At 35.5% G+C, this 18,355-nt stretch overlaps 1 protein-coding gene across 1 annotated transcript in view; it reads left to right on the top strand.

Annotated features, from left to right (window-relative positions):
• Positions 1–10,676, top strand: part of LOC124371168 (roundabout homolog 1-like) — a gene marked incomplete at its 3' end in the record, with an annotated part of 83,249 nt that extends 72,573 nt beyond the window's left edge. The window contains 2 exon segments of the mRNA XM_046829481.1: positions 9,214–9,344; positions 10,404–10,676. Of these exon segments, the coding sequence (XP_046685437.1) occupies positions 9,214–9,344; positions 10,404–10,676 (404 nt within the window).
• Between the last annotated feature and the right edge of the window lie 7,679 nt (positions 10,677–18,355).

Here is an 18,355-nt window from a genome sequence, read left to right as displayed (position 1 = left end):
AATTAAAAATATGGACAATTTATACAATGTTTACTAAAATTAACACCGGTTCAGTTACTGGCATAATTTTAAATACTAGTATATTATATTTGCGAGTCCTTGCCTTACAGGTGATGTTGTATAATTGACGTGTATAATGATGTACTTTACAGAAAAGCATAAATTAATGTTGTAAAGCTGTGTGTAATTATGTGTTCTTACAAGTAATTTACTATTAATGTACAATACGTGTATAAATAAAAATAAATCTTCGTAAGAAGCTTCTCAGTCTCACCTATATTCTTTTCACCGGGTGAACAAGCTAAAATTAACTATGGAATCGGAAATATTGTAAACCTAAAGTAGATTAAAGGACAGGACATAGATGCTCTTGTGTCCCGTTTTAAATATAATTTACTCAAACCAGAAATGCTTCTGCACTTGCAAAACTAATATAAAAGGCAGTCACAAATTCGATTAGTCTCTAATCTTTTTGACCAAGGGCACTAACACACTTCTGATATATAACTAATTCCGATTGAAAATATCATATTCCATCGTAAGTGTTCTCACTATGATGGCTAAGGGCTTCAAACTTTAATATTGGTTACAAAAACGATTGACTGTTGTATTTAAATATTTGTGGATTATAATCTTATTATGAAATGAGCAAAAGGCAGTAACAAAAATGGAGCTCATGTTTAAACAACAATTGATTTACTTTTACGGCATTTAATTAAAATATAATTGATTTAACATTTATGTTTCCTGAAAATTTTCCCCTACGTTTTGTACTTCTTAATGCGTATTTCTATAATATATATAAAAAATATAAATTTAAAATGACTGTAACAAAGTTACTTTTTGATATTACTTATTAAAACAAATAAGAACTACATTGATAAATAACAGCCTTAGTGATTATTTATCTTAATGAGCAGTTTGTTTAAAATTATTTTAAATACACAATAGTATTGGTGGGCCACAAATAATTGGTGAACAGTTAATGCGTTTATATGGGAATTTATAGAATAAACAAATTTGAATATTTCATTTTAGTTTTATTTTTAATTAGTTTCGAAATACGAGATGGAAATGTTTAAAAATAAGTATCCTTTTTGTAGAAAAATATAAATTGTTCAATTCATTTCCTTTCTTTTTGGGTGTACAGAAACGGGGGTTTTACTAAAACACAGGGCTTTTTGTGTTACTTGTTAATACAGCATCGGATTATAAGTAAATCTCATATTTTTTGGGAGCGCCAAGGTTAAAAATTGAGAACGTCACTGAGCAACAAGCTCTGTGTCTTTCCGGCGCAGTTGTAAGACAATTTGGCAACGCCGCATATCTCTGGTAGGTAGAGGCTAAGAGGGCGGCCGTACAGGCCACGCCCTCAACGGTCTTCTTTGCTGCACACTACAGTAATTAAACATGTTACAATATTGTGATTCTCGAACTTCTCAACAACATTAAATGTTTATTTTATTCTAATATTTTTGATTTCTTTAATAAAAAATTGTATTGATCAATATTTGTATACATAAATGTAAATTTTGTATGGCTTTTTGAGTACCTTTTGTAATCAAAAATATTCATTACTTGTTGATATTTATGATTAGTGAAAAAGTATTTAATTTTATAATCAACATACCAGTTTGGATTATTTGTAAGTACTAATTAAAACAAGCCTTATGTAAGGAAATTATAAACGTTTTTTATATTACAAAAAATTAACTAATTCTAAAAGTGAGGAAGAGGTGCAAAAAAAGCCAGCCCTCGCCCGGAATCCTTCCTCCAGCACTTGCAGGGGCCCCAGAGTCCCCTGAGCTTGCCCCAGACCCCTCCGTCACACCCACGTGTAACTTTCCAGTACTCCTTCATACACCCTGTAGTAGTTACAGGTCTATGCTATCTTCATAGGCCTGTTACAACTACTCTCTATAGTAGGTATAGGTCTATGTAATCTTCATAGTCCTACGCCAACTATGCCCTATAGGTCCACGTCGACCTCCACAGCCTAGCGGTCGTGGGTGTGACGTCAGAGACCCGAGGACTAACCCAGGGGACAGTGGGGACCTGTCAAAGTGACCTCCAAGTAGCTGGATTACAGGACTACGCCACGAGTCCCGGCCGACAATGGTGTGAATTTAGGGGTACTTAGGTCTGTTGCTATAGAAATAAAAGAATTCAAATTTAATTTCAACTTTTACTGCTAGATAGTGATAGCATCTCGCGTGGGCAGCCCACCTAGTGACAGTACCTTGCAGCATTACTGTAAAGAATGATACAATTTTATTAATTATATTATTACAACTATACTATTCCAAATTATCAATTTGATCAATAATACTGAACAATGCCTCATCAACTAAGACTAAGCAAAGATTATACGGGGATATTGTGACGAGGACGTAGACCCAGTCACTGTGTACAATACATATAGTATTTAGGTAGGGAACATCTTCAGCAGAAGCCTTCACTGCCTACCAGGTGAATGGTGATATCTGATTGGACTATCTGCCTACTCAACAGACTCAATCTTAAAAATGCTTCATAAGGCCCTTAAGACTCAAAACGTTTAGCAAAGTCTCGATATCTGAATTTCTAATTACCTCTAAGTAGATTAAACGTATCATCTTGATTGTAGGTGAGAGCCATCTTTCCCTTGACAAAATATGATGGGATATTGTGTTTGACTACTCCGGCAATATAGAACATTATTACGGGCTTCCATATTTTCAACTTCATTAATAATATGGGTACTTTGGGATTTATACCGACCACACTAGTATGAAGAACACAAAAATAGAAATTTATAGAAACAAACATGATAGAACGTAAAAACAACTCTTCAATTACAAAATTACAAACTTACAAGCATTTCCAGGTATTGTGATCGCTGTTATCTTATCTTTCTCGAGAATCCTGATTACGGCAGGCCGCGCGGCATCACGTGATTTGCACGGTACATAATTGCCTTTCCATTACAATTCAATTTATATTTCTGATTAGCCCCTCTAGAATTTGATATTTTACTGATAGGTACTATCTCGAGGGATGTTTTTCTTTCGTCGACATCAGCGCGGGGCAGCACCGAAGGTGCTGTCAATGCCCGCGCTGATGGCCGGAGGCACTCGCATTTTGGGTGGCGGAATGTGATCAAGAATAAAAACAAGTTTTTAGTGTTTTTTTTAATAAAGAGTTTAGTTTTGGTAAATGATTGTTTTTTGTTGAATTTTTGTGTTTGGAGAAATGTAGAGGTAAAACACGGAAGTACAACAAAGCGATGCACCAGCTGAACGGGCGGCGAGACTGCAATCACGTTATCTACTAGAACGCTCGACTTTGACCTCTGTCTGAGGATGGGGAGGGGTTTGCGATAAGAACAATTCCTGTTTTATATTGACGAAATATTGTTCTACTCTAATCTAGTAAATCAGTAGAAACGAAATGTGAAATAATAACGATTCATGTCTGGGTGTGGTCGGTATAATCCCAAAGTACCATAATATGCGTTGAAACGTCTTGCATGCTGGCCCAAAGGATTTTTACCACCTCTGATTACAATCCTGATTTTCGGATGGCGTGAGATCTATTGTACTTATGAGCAACTAATTTTGTTGATGGAAACAAGTCTGCAATGTTCCATCATAGACTTCCCTGATCTACTATTTCCACAAAGAAGACCAATTCTTGTGTTGAACTGGCCATGAAATAAACTTGCAGGAACTTTTAGTCGCCACCCGACACCAGCAACAGTGAACCTGCTCGGTTATATACTTGACTTGTGTATATAAATTAACATACAGATTTATTACTTTGGTTACAAAGGTTATGAAACAAATTAAGCAAATCGGGTGAGACTTCTGTTTGTTATAGTTACCTTGAAATAGTCCCAAACTATAGGTATATATGCCACAAATGAAGCCAATTTGGAAGCAGTTGTTTATTTCTTTGGACATTTGCAAGGAAATGTATGGAATCCGTTCCTACTCAAAATCAATGGGTACGTTGGCTCTGGTGGTCGAACCAATGGTACTAATTTCACTTTGACTTGTGCACAACACAATAAAGCGGCTTCACTTTCGTTTTCCAATGACCTGCAATTTGGGCAAAATGACTTCATAGATCCAATAGCAACGCACTGGTAGGCACTATAGTCAGTTGAAATATTGAAGTTGGAAGCACCTCAAATAATGTACTGCAATGTTAACGATTCCAGAGTCCTTTCTATTTCATTACTATCCTCACGGTGTTGGGTAGTCCTGAAAATTAAGTTGTCTTATACCATTTCGAAGTATTCAACACAAATTGATCCGCCTGCGTTTTTGGTGGCATCAGTCACCAATGAGTAAATGAAAACACACATAAAATAAACCAAACCGTCAAAGATAAATCGAGGAACTTGTCTGTCAGTTGAAAAACAAAAAATTTGTAAACAACCAATAAAATAATACACACACCTGACTTTTTAAATTTGTTGAATACTTTTGGCAGGTAAACTTCTTTACCCATGTATCCTAACCAACTAGCGGCGCTCAATAAAGTTGTTTATACACAATAAGTGGTAAGTCAAACCAAAGCTGTGAAAATCCGGGGTATTGTTTTGCTCACCCTATATATGGCTGAAATAGTTTTCTAGAATCTTATTTGAGTGAACTTCGTGTCAGCGTTATTTTGGCAACGTTCAATTTATAACCATTCACCCAAATAAATGAATTATAACAATTATTGAATATTATTTATTTAAACTTAAACAAAATGACTTATCTAATAATACACATAAACTGTACTAATACTAATAAAATAAACTGTATTATTAATGTATTATTTAGATTCTCTAGCACATAATTTGTTTTTCATTTGGTCTGTTTGAAGTCAATATAAAATTTCAAGGTTTAAACTGGCTGCTTGGACCATTAAGGATGGGGAAAAGGTTATTGTGTGTTTTATGTTTGTTTCCGGGATCATTTCTTCGTGGACTTCATCCGGCTGTTCTTGAGTTTTACGCTTAGCAACGCACTTAACGATTTATTTTACCAACGATTCAGTACGTAATTTCCTGCCCAATAACGGGGGATATCGTTTTTAAATGCATACTAAACACTAGTACATTGGTCACTACATTCTAGTGACCAATGCATGTAATAATCACTAGAAAATATTGCAATCTCCATTTTTTCTTATCTTTTAAATTTTTAACCTCCACACGCCTAAATCAAAACGTTTCCCTTATGGAACGAAAGGATATTTAGTATAACCAAAAACTTTTTGGGGCAGAATAATTTGCACTTATGGACTCTTTCTATTGCATGAATGTTACAGTATGCTACTTAGCAATAATTGTTTAGCTTCTAGTCATGCAGCCATCATATTCGGTAAAATCATACCGATCTCCTACCTCTTCACTAAGAACTATAGTGTTATTAAATACAATAGGAGGCGAGGAACAGATTAAAGCGGCCTGAGAAGGGGTGAAGTGCTGTCAGTCGAGTCGTAATCCATTGAGCGAATCCTCGCGAATACGCCTCAGTTTGACATTCTATTCCAAGCATCACATCGAGCGGGTAAACAAAAGAACAAGGGTCTCTTAAGAGTGCATTAGTCGCGTTCTTCTGTTCTATTCTCATCGCTGAGTTGTTTTTTGTTGGACACTCTCTACATGTGTGCAGCGCTCACACACACACACACACACACACACGCGCGCGCGCGCGCGCCGCGCAAGCGCCTGTTCTAGCAATACTGTCTAATTGAGGACTTTTAGTGCCATTGCGCGTCTGGCAACATAGAGGCCCAGTTTGCCAGGACAAATACTTTCAATTGTTTGGCCTGAGGCCAGCTGGCCTCGTTTAGCAGCTGACAATAGGGTTTTACCCGGATGGGCGACTTTGATTTGTCTTCTGACCGATTCACGGCAGATGTAAATTTAACTCCTGATTAAACCGCCGTTGACCATCAGTTTTTTAAACTCCTTTTTGACCGTGGACAACCTGGCAGACAATATGATTGTTGGCAGGGAATTTGTGTCAATAAAATAATATAGTGTAATGAAACAATATTTGAAATTATAAAATTTTTACTTCATAATGTAGAGTGAAGAAAATTACTAGCGAAGCCTATCAATCCAGGACTTTAAAAAATTCTCTTTTTTCTTACGCAGAATATCCCGAGATCGAAATCGGCTATAGAGTTGAAATTTTGCAGGAAGTTTCATTTCTACATAGGTAAAATCGAGTTCTGTTTATGCCAATTCGTGTGATTTGGCTGAGCGGTAGAGAAAACTATCTTTCAAGAGGTATAGCGGACACTAATGTAAGTACAGATTTTAATTAGGCATGAATATCCATTTCACTCTACGTAGGCTGGTTCGAGTTTGATGATGGTAAATATCTGGTAGATGAAGCTTCAGTGAAAACTATCCGTCAAGGAGCTGTCACAATGTTCCTTTTACCTTATCTGTTTGTCCACATGATAGCCTATTTCGAAATTATAATGTACATTTGTTATTTCAACGAACCATATTACGTTATGCGTGGTGTGGTGTACATTGTTGTATTATCTATAATATAAAAATGAAACTGTTCGTGTGTAACAGCATCACTCACAAACGGCTGGACGGATTCGCCTAATTTTTTTTTTTAATTTGTTCGTCTTGATCTGTAGAAGGTTATAGGATACTTTTTATCCCTTTCCCGATTCAGGATTCCGCCCCACTGGTTACAGAAATACCCGTAAGAAATGCATTGCAGCAAACATATGTTATTAAGTGAAAGAGTCTTTTCAAATTTTTAATCAGCTGTTCTTTGTAAACATATATAATGCGACAAAAAATATATTTATATATAAATTTCTTTACACTTATAGTTTTAAAGCATAGAGTAAGCTTAAGAGAAACGACAAATTTTGTTTAAACTGTTTCTGCAATCATAATATATAAAAATGAATGTTTGTGTGTTTGTCCTTTATAGACTCAGAAACTATTGGACCGATCACTATGAAAATTTGTATTTTTCTATGTAGAAGGTTTATACGCAATGCCCATTGATGTAACTAACCACCAGGCTGTACTGCAAGATATAAAAGTTATCAAAGCGCCTGCACATTATAAACTGCAATTACAACACAGTAGTTACGTATATTAAAATATCCAAACACTATTTGAAGGCAAAGAAATATACGGGCAAAGCTTAAGAGACGCGTGCGAAGCCGCGGGAAACAGCTAGTTGATTATAAGGACATAGTTGTAGGTCGGTCGATTATATTAGGCCTTCATTTCTTACTTTCCCCGGAATACAAATGGTGAACATCAAACAAAGGAGCCAAGTGAAATAACTGGAAGTTATTCATAATTTAATCTGAATTTCCATGAATTCCAAATAAAATTCTTTTTTAATAATATGATATTTATTATTATATCTACATATTAAATTCAAGATATTTTAGTATAAAATAGGCATCTAAAACCCGTTTTAAAAGCTTTTATTTGTCATACATTTGTCTCAGCATTAAGCCATATTCAGTACCCATTAAACTTTGAAGAAAACAATAAACAATAAAATATACACACATGGATCATTTAAACAGATGTTAAATTTATAATGACATAGCTGCAGTTTTCAAAATTCATATGTGTGTATTGAATTGTTTATTATTTGCTTTAGAGGTTAATGTTTAACAAATAAATGTTTTCAAAGGGTTTTAGTTGCCTATTTGTTATAATGCTGTAAAGATTTACCTGCAATGTGGATTTAATAATATATCAGAATATTATATACACATTAAGTTGTGTAATTTTGGTACGTATATTTACTTTTATATATATTTTTTGGGTATGGTTACTTTTACAGTTGTCAAATTCGTGTATTTTATTATATTAAATGATACATTACTAAACCTATCAAATGATGTCACCAACAACCATGTACGCATTAAAAAAGAAAATAAATCTCGTCAAACTCCTCTTCCTCAAGCCAATCCCATTTCACTTGCTTACGTGCTTTGTCCTTTTCCCACAAACTACGTTGACGTATGTCAGATACAAACAAAGTCCTATACTCCATGAATGGAATTAAAAGTAGTAATGCTTCTTTGTTTAAAGTCTGTTCTTATGGCGATGGAAGGTTTGATAGGATAACAGGATTTCGGACATTTGCCAACATTACGGTTACAAAAGGTATAACACAACGTTTTGAGCATTGGAATCTATCCTCTTCGTCAGGTGGGGGAGGTATTAGTACATACAACTATAAATAAGAAAAGAAGGGAAAGAAAAGGGTTCAAACATACCCAAAAGCTGCTTGGAGTCCAGTCCAGGCGTTGTCACTGCAGATAATGCAAGTCCCGAGCACAAGTCACGAGTACGAGAAAAAAAGCAAATAAAAAGGAAAAAGAAAAAATAAATAAAAAGAAATAGTTTAAAAGTGTGTTGAAATTGAACTGTTTGAAAGCCATATATATTGTTTATACTACTTGTTGCCACTTATATCATAATATATATATATATATATATATATATATATATATAGTCTATTGTTTATACTACTTGTTGCCACTTGGATTATTTTTACTTTTGGTTTGATAATGTCAGACTACGAGTATATTGTTTACAGCTGCAATATTTATTACTTATTAGTGATCACTACATTATTTATTTTTTATCTATTTATTTATTGTTTGTAGTCACTTGGAATGTTAATGTATTAATTATTAAATTACAAATTATATCGCTTGTTACCACCTAGAATAAATATTTATGTATTATTGCCTATAAATTAGTACTGCCTGACATTACATTGTTTATGTACATACTGTTGTTAATGCTGTTTTATTCTAAGTTATATTATATTAATCTCCTGGTGGTATATTATTTATTGGATATAAACTGTTTGTTGCTGGTTTTTGAATTTGGATTAAGTGAAGAAAATCTTATAAGAATGTAAATTGGACAATGCGTAGTATAACTAATTGTGTAATATTATTCAACTGAACTTCCGCACGTGCCGCTTGAGGTCCAGTGGAATGTAAATAAAATTGTATGTATTTTTAGAAAATAAAAGAACATTGAACTTGAACAATAACACATCACACCGGCAAGGGCGTGAGTGGGACACTGATAGTAATGCTTATCAGTTGATTCTAAGAAAACGTAATCGATTTATCTGAGAAATAAAGATAAGTCAGTGTTGTGTGGATTGTTGTGCCTCTGTCCGATAACGTTTGGTTATCCTGTTCCAGACTGCAGATAGTGGACGGGGGAAGCCTGGGTATCCAGGATGCGCGCCAAGGAGACGAAGGACGATACCAGTGCGTGGCCAAGAACACGGTCGGCGTCAGAGAGTCCCAGGTCGCTCAGCTCAAAGTGCATGGTAAGAGAACAACTCTAAGCCATTCTGTGTTACCATTAGACTTTCCTATCCGAGAGTATATGATTGATCAACTGAAAATACAGGACTACCATAGTTGTTGCTAAGAACTGGTGGACCTCATTTTGTATTTCATAAATGTATATTGTGACGTAACATAAAGCTGCCAAACACAAATATTTTTGAGTTAGTTGGATATTGCATTGGTAGGTATTAAACGCTTGTTAACATCAAGGAACATGTTAAAATTGCCACCTCTCGAAAGAAAAGTGTTAACTTCGTTATAAAGGCGGCTTGTTAAAATTCTAGTTTTAAATTTTAGTTTTAAAAAAGTCAAACGCAGTAATTTAACACCAGGCAGGTTACCCAGTAGTATTCGGTATTGATTTAAAATTGAATAAGCTACGCCTTTAAAGATTATTGGAGTAAGGTGGTGTAGGGTGGGTTTTGTTAGAATATTGTTTAAGGAAAAATCATTTACTAGCGTAGAAAAAGTATAAAAAAAGTACTTATAATCGTATAACCAGGCTAATGAAAAACATCTGAAAAAAGAAATTTTACAGAATATTACATGAACGATGATTGTAGGGAGTGAAATTTGTTTATTCATACAAATTATATTTTCTGGAGAAAAATTATAAAAACTATGTAATTGTTACAATGTCCATTTAATTTTAGCCTCCAAACATCATCGTTCACGTAGTATCCTGTAAAATGTTCGTATTTCTATTTCCGGCTTTTCTCTTTGTCCTGACTATAAAACAAGTCACTCATGCTGGCTAATGTTTAGCCTTTTTTATTCAAACCTGGTTAAAATTGTTTTAAAATTCAGACTGGAATGATAAAAATTCCAATTTTTTGTCTTCAGGGAAGTTGTCTTGTAAGACTATATATTTAAAAGGAGCAATATCTTACAATCCAAAAATTGGTAGCATCACCCTGAAATACTATTTTAAGAAAAAATACACACATTATTGGGTGTTTTTGACAACTATAACTTTTATAGTCTTGAGTTACCTCGTCTATTGAGTGAAAGATTCGCTTGGAACATTGTTCTTGCAGTAAAGCCGCATCTAATCCGAGGCCCCAAGGACGCCACGGCGCTCGCGGGCAGTAACGTGGTGTTCGCGTGCGAGGCGGGAGGCGACCCGCCCCCGGACGTGATGTGGAGGCGGACCGCCGGGGGCGGCAGCATGCCCCTGGGCCGCGTCCATGTCCTGGATGACCGCAGTCTGAGGCTGGAGAGTGTGGTACCCGAGGACGAGGGAGAGTACAGCTGTGAGGTTGACAATGCTGTGGGTAGCCTCACAGCGTCCGCCACCCTCACCGTACATTGTAAGTCCACTGTTTATAGTCATTTGAAGTTTATTTTGTTTACAAAATAAACCTCAAACCTCTGTTGGTATTAATTATGTCATAAATGGGTAAACAATGAAGTCTCCTACTATTTACGAATCGTTTGTATCATCTAGGTGCCAAAATATTTTTAATCAGTAAAGTTGTAGAAAAAATTATTGTTATTTTTAAAGTTTCATAATTCATAATTAGTTTTTACGGTATTACGCTTTCAAAAGTTCAACCGTAGGTCATATTTAAACATAAATTTTTCTCTTGGTGTGAAAGTGCAAGAAACATAATTGTACCAGATTTCAGTTGCTTGTCTCTAATGGTTTCTGAAATAAAAACCATAAAACACATACATAGATAGACGGTAAACGAAAGAAGATACAGGTGATTTAGCTTCTCTTTGTCCATGGAACAATGGCATAAAGTTTGTGTAGAGATTTTTAACACACCATATAGATATGTATATGAGTGGAAAAAATAACTGTTGCAAAAAAAGAGTAAACAAGTTCAACTTGGTAAAAGATCGATCTTATAAATATAACGACAAAGTACATTGGTTAGTTTGGCACCTCGTTTTGTCTAGATGTGGTACCCATTCAAACATTATTTTTTAAACAACTCACAACTTTGTTATTTGTAAACTAGAGGAAAATAAAGCCCTCGGTAAAACTTTTAACATTCTCTCGCTGTTTTGCTATAGAAATTGTTTTAATAGGGGCCTACATGCCGATCCCACAAAAATAAATTACTAATATTTCAGTTACCACAAAATCTAACTACTTCTTTGACGATTTGTCCCAGAAGGATCTTTCAGTCCTGGTTTGTTCCCTATATTTGGAATAAATCGGCTTTCTCTTCAGCAGCAGCATGAAAGAAACTGCCACAACCAGATGTTTATTTTCCCTCATTATAGGCCTCGTTGCGATTTAATAGTTAGTTACTTTTCATTAGATTTAAGTCTTTCACATATTAGAAATGTAATAAATAAATTTGAGTATTTCTTTTTGCAAAGCTCTTTTATTCGACTTATCCTTATTCGTATACCGTAATTTTCTATTCCCTTTAAGCTTTTTATAGCAATCTTACACTTAAGACTACTACAAGGATATTAGAGGTGCATACCCCGGTAATAGAGTTACATACACGGGTAATAGAGCTACATACACGGGTAATAGAGTTACATACACGGGTAATAGAGTTACATACACGGGTAATAAAAGTTACATACACGGGTAATAGAGTTACATACACGGGTAATAGAGTTACATACACGGATAATAGAGCTACATACACGGGTAATAGAGTTACATACACGGGTAATAGAGTTACATACACGGGAAATAAAGCTACATACACCCGTAATAGAGTTACATACACGGGTAATAGAGTTACATACACGGGAAATAAAGCTACATACACGGATAATAGAGTTACATACACGGGTAATAGAGTTACATACACGGGTAATAGAGTTACATACACGGGTAATAGAGTTACATACACGGGAAATAAAGCTACATACACGTAATAGAGTTACATACACGGGTAATAGAGTTACATACACGGGAAATAAAGCTACATACACGGGTAATAGAGTTACATACACGGGTAATAGAGTTACATACACGGGAAATAAAGCTACATACACGTAATAGAGTTACATACACGGGTAATAGAGTTACATACACGGGAAATAAAGCTACATACACGGATAATAGAGTTACATACACGGGTATAATAGAGTTACATACACGGGTAATAGAGTTACATACACGGGAAATAAAGCTACATACACGTAATAGAGTTACATACACGGGTAATAGAGTTACATACACGGGAAATAAAGCTACTTACACGGATAATAGAGTTACATACACGGGTAAATAGAGTTACATACACGGGTAATAGAGTTACATACACGGGAAATAAAGCTACATACACGGATAATAGAGTTACATACACGGGTAATAGAGTTACATACACGGGAAATAAAGTTACATACACGGATAATAGAGTTACATACACGGATAATAGAGCTACATACACGGGTAATAGAGTTACATACACGGGTAATAGAGTTACATACACGGGAAATAAAGCTACATACACGGATAATAGAGTTACATACACGGATAATAGAGTTACATACACGGGTAATAGAGTTACATACACGGGAAATAAAGCTACATACACGTAATAGAGTTACATACACGGGTAATAGAGTTACATACACGGGAAATAAAGCTACATACACGGATAATAGAGTTACATACACGGGTAATAGAGTTACATACATGGGTAATAGAGTTACATACACGGGAAATAAAGCTACATACACGGATAATAGAGTTACATACACGGGTAATAGAGTTACATACACGTGAAATAAAGCTACATACACGGATAATAGAGTTACATACACGGATAATAGAGTTACATACACGGGTAATAGAGTTACATACACGGAAAATAAAGCTACATACACGGATAATAGAGTTACATACACAGGTAATAGAGTTCCATACACGGGAAATAAAGCTACATACACGGATAATAGAGTTACATACACGGGTAATAGAGTTACATACACGGGTAATAAAGCTACATACACGGATAATAGAGTTACATACACGGGAAATAAAGCTACATACACGGATAATAGAGTTACATACACGGATAATAGAGTTACATACACGGGTAATAGAGTTACATACACGGGAAATAAAGCTACATACACGGGTAATAGAGTTACATACACGGGAAATAAAGCTACATACACGGATAATAGAGTTACATACACGGATAATAGAGTTACATACACGGGTAATAGAGTTACATACACGGGAAATAAAGCTACATACACGTAATAGAGTTACATACACGGGTAATAGAGTTACATACACGGGAAATAAAGCTACATACACGGATAATAGAGTTACATACACGGGTAATAGAGGTACATACACGGGAAATAAAGCTACATACACGGATAATAGAGTTACATACACGGGTAATAGAGTTACATACACGGGAAATAAAGCTACATACACGGATAATAGAGCTACATACACGTAATAGAGTTACATACACGGGTAATACAGTTACATACACGGGTAATAGAGTTACATACACGGGTAATAGAGTTACATACACGGGTAATAGAGTTACATACACGGGAAATAAAGCTACATACACGGATAATAGAGCTACATACACGTAATAGAGTTACATACTCGGGTAATAGAGTAACATACACGGGAAATAAAGCTACATACACGGATAATAGAGTTACATACACGGGTAATAGAGCTACATACACGGGAAATAAAGCTACATACACGAGTAATAGAACTGCATACACGCGTAATAAAGCTACATACACGGGTAATTGAGCAACATACACACGTAATAAAGCTACATACACGGGTAATTGAGCAACATACACACGTAATAAAGCTATATACACGGGTAATTGAGCAACATACACACGTAATAAAGCTACATACACGGATAATAGAGTTACATACACGGGTAATAGAGCTACATACACGGGAAATAAAGCTACATACACGAGTAATAGAACTGCATACACGCGTAATAAAGCTACATACACGGGTAATTTAGCAACATATAAACGTAATGAAGCTACATACACGGGTAATTGAGCAACATACACACGTAATAAAGCTACATACACACGGATAATAGAGTTACATACACGGGTAATAGAGTTACATACACGGGTAATTGAGCAACATACACACGTAATAAAGCTATATACACGGGTAATTGAGCAACATACACACGTAATAAAGCTATATACACGGGTAATTGAGCAACATACACACGTAATAAAGCTACATACACGGGTAATTGAGCAACATACACACGTAATAAAGCTATATACACGGGTAATTGAGCAACATACACACGTAATAAAGCTATATACACGGGTAATTGAGCAACATACACACGTAATAAAGCTATATACACGGGTAATTGAGCAACATACACACGTAATAAAGCTACATACACGGGTAATTGAGCAACATACACACGTAATAAAGCTATATACACGGGTAATTGAGCAACATACACACGTAATAAAGCTACATACACGGGTAATTGAGCAACATACACACGTAATAAAGCTACATACACGGGTAATAGAGCAACATACACACGTAATAAAGCTACATACACGGGTAATTGAGCAACATACACACGTAATAAAGCTACATACACGGGTAATTGAGCAACATACACACGTAATAAAGCTATATACACGGGTAATTGAGCAACATACACACGTAATAAAGCTATATACACGGGTAATTGAGCAACATACACACGTAATAAAGCTATATACACGGGTAATTGAGCAACATACACACGTAATAAAGCTATATACACGGGTAATTGAGCAACATACACACGTAATAAAGCTATATACACGGGTAATTGAGCAACATACACACGTAATAAAGCTATATACACGGGTAATAGAGCAACATACACACGTAATAAAGCTATATACACGGGTAATAGAGCAACATACACACGTAATAAAGCTATATACACGGGTAATAGAGCAACATACACACGTAATAAAGCTACATACACGGGTAATAGAGCAACATACACACGTAATAAAGCTATATACACGGGTAATAGAGCAACATACACACGTAATAAAGCTATATACACGGGTAATAGAGCAACATACACACGTAATAAAGCTACATACACGGGTAATTGAGCAACATACACACGTAATAAAGCTATATACACGGGTAATTGAGCAACATACACACGTAATAAAGCTATATACACGGGTAATAGAGCAACATACACACGTAATAAAGCTACATACACGGGTAATAGAGCAACATACACACGTAATAAAAGCTATATACACGGGTAATAGAGCAACATACACACGTAATAAAGCTATATACACGGGTAATTGAGCAACATACACACGTAATAAAGCTATATACACGGGTAATTGAGCAACATACACACGTAATAAAGCTACATACACGGGTAATTGAGCAACATACACACGTAATAAAGCTATATACACGGGTAATTGAGCAACATACACACGTAATAAAGCTATATACACGGGTAATTGAGCAACATACACACGTAATAAAGCTACATACACGGGTAATTGAGCATAGAGTTACATACACGTAATAGAGCTACATACACGGGAAATAAAGCTACATACACGAGTAATAGAACATACACGCGTAATAAAGCTACATACACGGGTAATAGAGCAACATACACGTAATAAAGCTATATACACGGGTAATTGAGCAACATACACACGTAATAAAGCTATATACACGGGTAATTGAGCAACATACACACGTAATAAAGCTACATACACGGGTAATTGAGCAACATACACACGTAATAAAGCTATATACACGGGTAATTGAGCAACATACACACGTAATAAAGCTATATACACGGGTAATAGAGCAACATACACACGTAATAAAGCTACATACACGGGTAATAGAGCAACATACACACGTAATAAAGCTATATACACGGGTAATAGAGCAACATACACACGTAATAAAGCTACATACACGGGTAATTGAGCAACATACACACGTAATAAAGCTACATACACGGGTAATAGAGCAACATACACACACGTAATAAAGCTACATACACGGGTAATTGAGCAACATACACACGTAATAAAGCTACATACACGGGTAATTGAGCAACATACACACGTAATAAAGCTACATACACGGGTAATTGAGCAACATACACACGTAATAAAGCTACATACACGGGTAATAGAGCAACATACACACGTAATAAAGCTACATACACGGGTAATAGAGCAACATACACACGTAATAAAGCTACATACACGGGTAATACAACATACTACATACACGTAATAGTAATACATACACGGGTAATTGAGCAACATACACACGTAATAAAGCTATATACACGGGTAATTGAGCAACATACACACGTAATAAAGCTACATACACGGGTAATTGAGCAACATACACGTAATAAAGCTATATACACGGGTAATAGAGCAACATACACACGTAATAAAGCTATATACACGGGTAATTGAGCAGCAACATACACACGTAATAAAGCTACATACACGGGTAATTGAGCAACATACACACGTAATAAAGCTACATACACGGGTAATTGAGCAGCAACATACACACGTAATAAAAGCTACATACACGGGTAATTGAGCATACATACACACGTAATAGTATACTATACACGGGTAATTGAGCAACATACACACGTAATAAAGCTACATATACACGGGTAATTGAGCAACATACACACGTAATAAAGCTACATACACGGGTAATAGAGCAACATACACACGTAATAAAGCTACATACACGGGTAATTGAGCAACATACACACGTAATAAAGCTATATATACACGGGTAATTGAGCAACATACACACGTAATAAAGCTACATACACGGGTAATTGAGCAACATACACACGTAATAAAGCTACATACACGGGTAATTGAGCAACATACACACGTAATAAAGCTATATACACGGGTAATTGAGCAACATACACACGTAATAAAGCTATATACACGGGTAATTGAGCAACATACACACGTAATAAAGCTATATACACGGGTAATAGAGCAACATACACACGTAATAAAGCTATATACACGGGTAATAGAGCAACATACACACGTAATAAAGCTACATACACGGGTAATTGAGCAACATACACACGTAATAAAGCTATATACACGGGTAATTGACAACATACACGTAATAAAGCTATATACACGGGTAATAGAGCAACATACACGTAATAAAGCTATATACACGGGTAATAGAGCAACATACACACGTAATAAAGCTACATACACGGGTAATAGAGCAACATACACACGTAATAAAGCTACATACACGGGTAATAGAGCAACATACACACGTAATAAAGCTACATACACGGGTAATAGAGCAACATACACACGTAATAAAGCTATATACACGGGTAATAGAGCAACATACACACGTAATAAAGCTACATACACGGGTAATTGAGCAACATACACACGTAATAAAGCTACATACACGGGTAATTGAGCAACATACACACGTAATAAAGCTACATACACGGGTAATTGAGCAACATACACACGTAATAAAGCTACATACACGGGTAATTGAGCAACATACACACGTAATAAAGCTACATACACGGGTAATTGAGCAACATACACACGTAATAAAGCTATATACACGGGTAATAGAGCAACATACACACGTAATAAAGCTATATACACGGGTAATAGAGCAACATACACACGTAATAAAGCTACATACACGGGTAATAGAGCAACATACACACGTAATAAAGCTACATACACGGGTAATTGAGCAACATACACACGTAATAAAGCTACATACACGGGTAATTGAGCAACATACACACGTAATAAAGCTACATACACGGGTAATTGAGCAACATACACACGTAATAAAGCTATATACACGGGTAATTGAGCAACATACACACGTAATAAAGCTACATACACGGGTAATTGAGCAACATACACACGTAATAAAGCTACATACACGTAATTGAGCAACATAAGTACACACTAATAA

Source organism: Homalodisca vitripennis, unplaced genomic scaffold (assembly GCF_021130785.1).
Source record: "Homalodisca vitripennis isolate AUS2020 unplaced genomic scaffold, UT_GWSS_2.1 ScUCBcl_1025;HRSCAF=4121, whole genome shotgun sequence".
Classification (NCBI taxonomy): domain Eukaryota; kingdom Metazoa; phylum Arthropoda; class Insecta; order Hemiptera; family Cicadellidae; genus Homalodisca; species Homalodisca vitripennis.
This window is presented reverse-complemented; position numbering and strand designations above follow the sequence as displayed.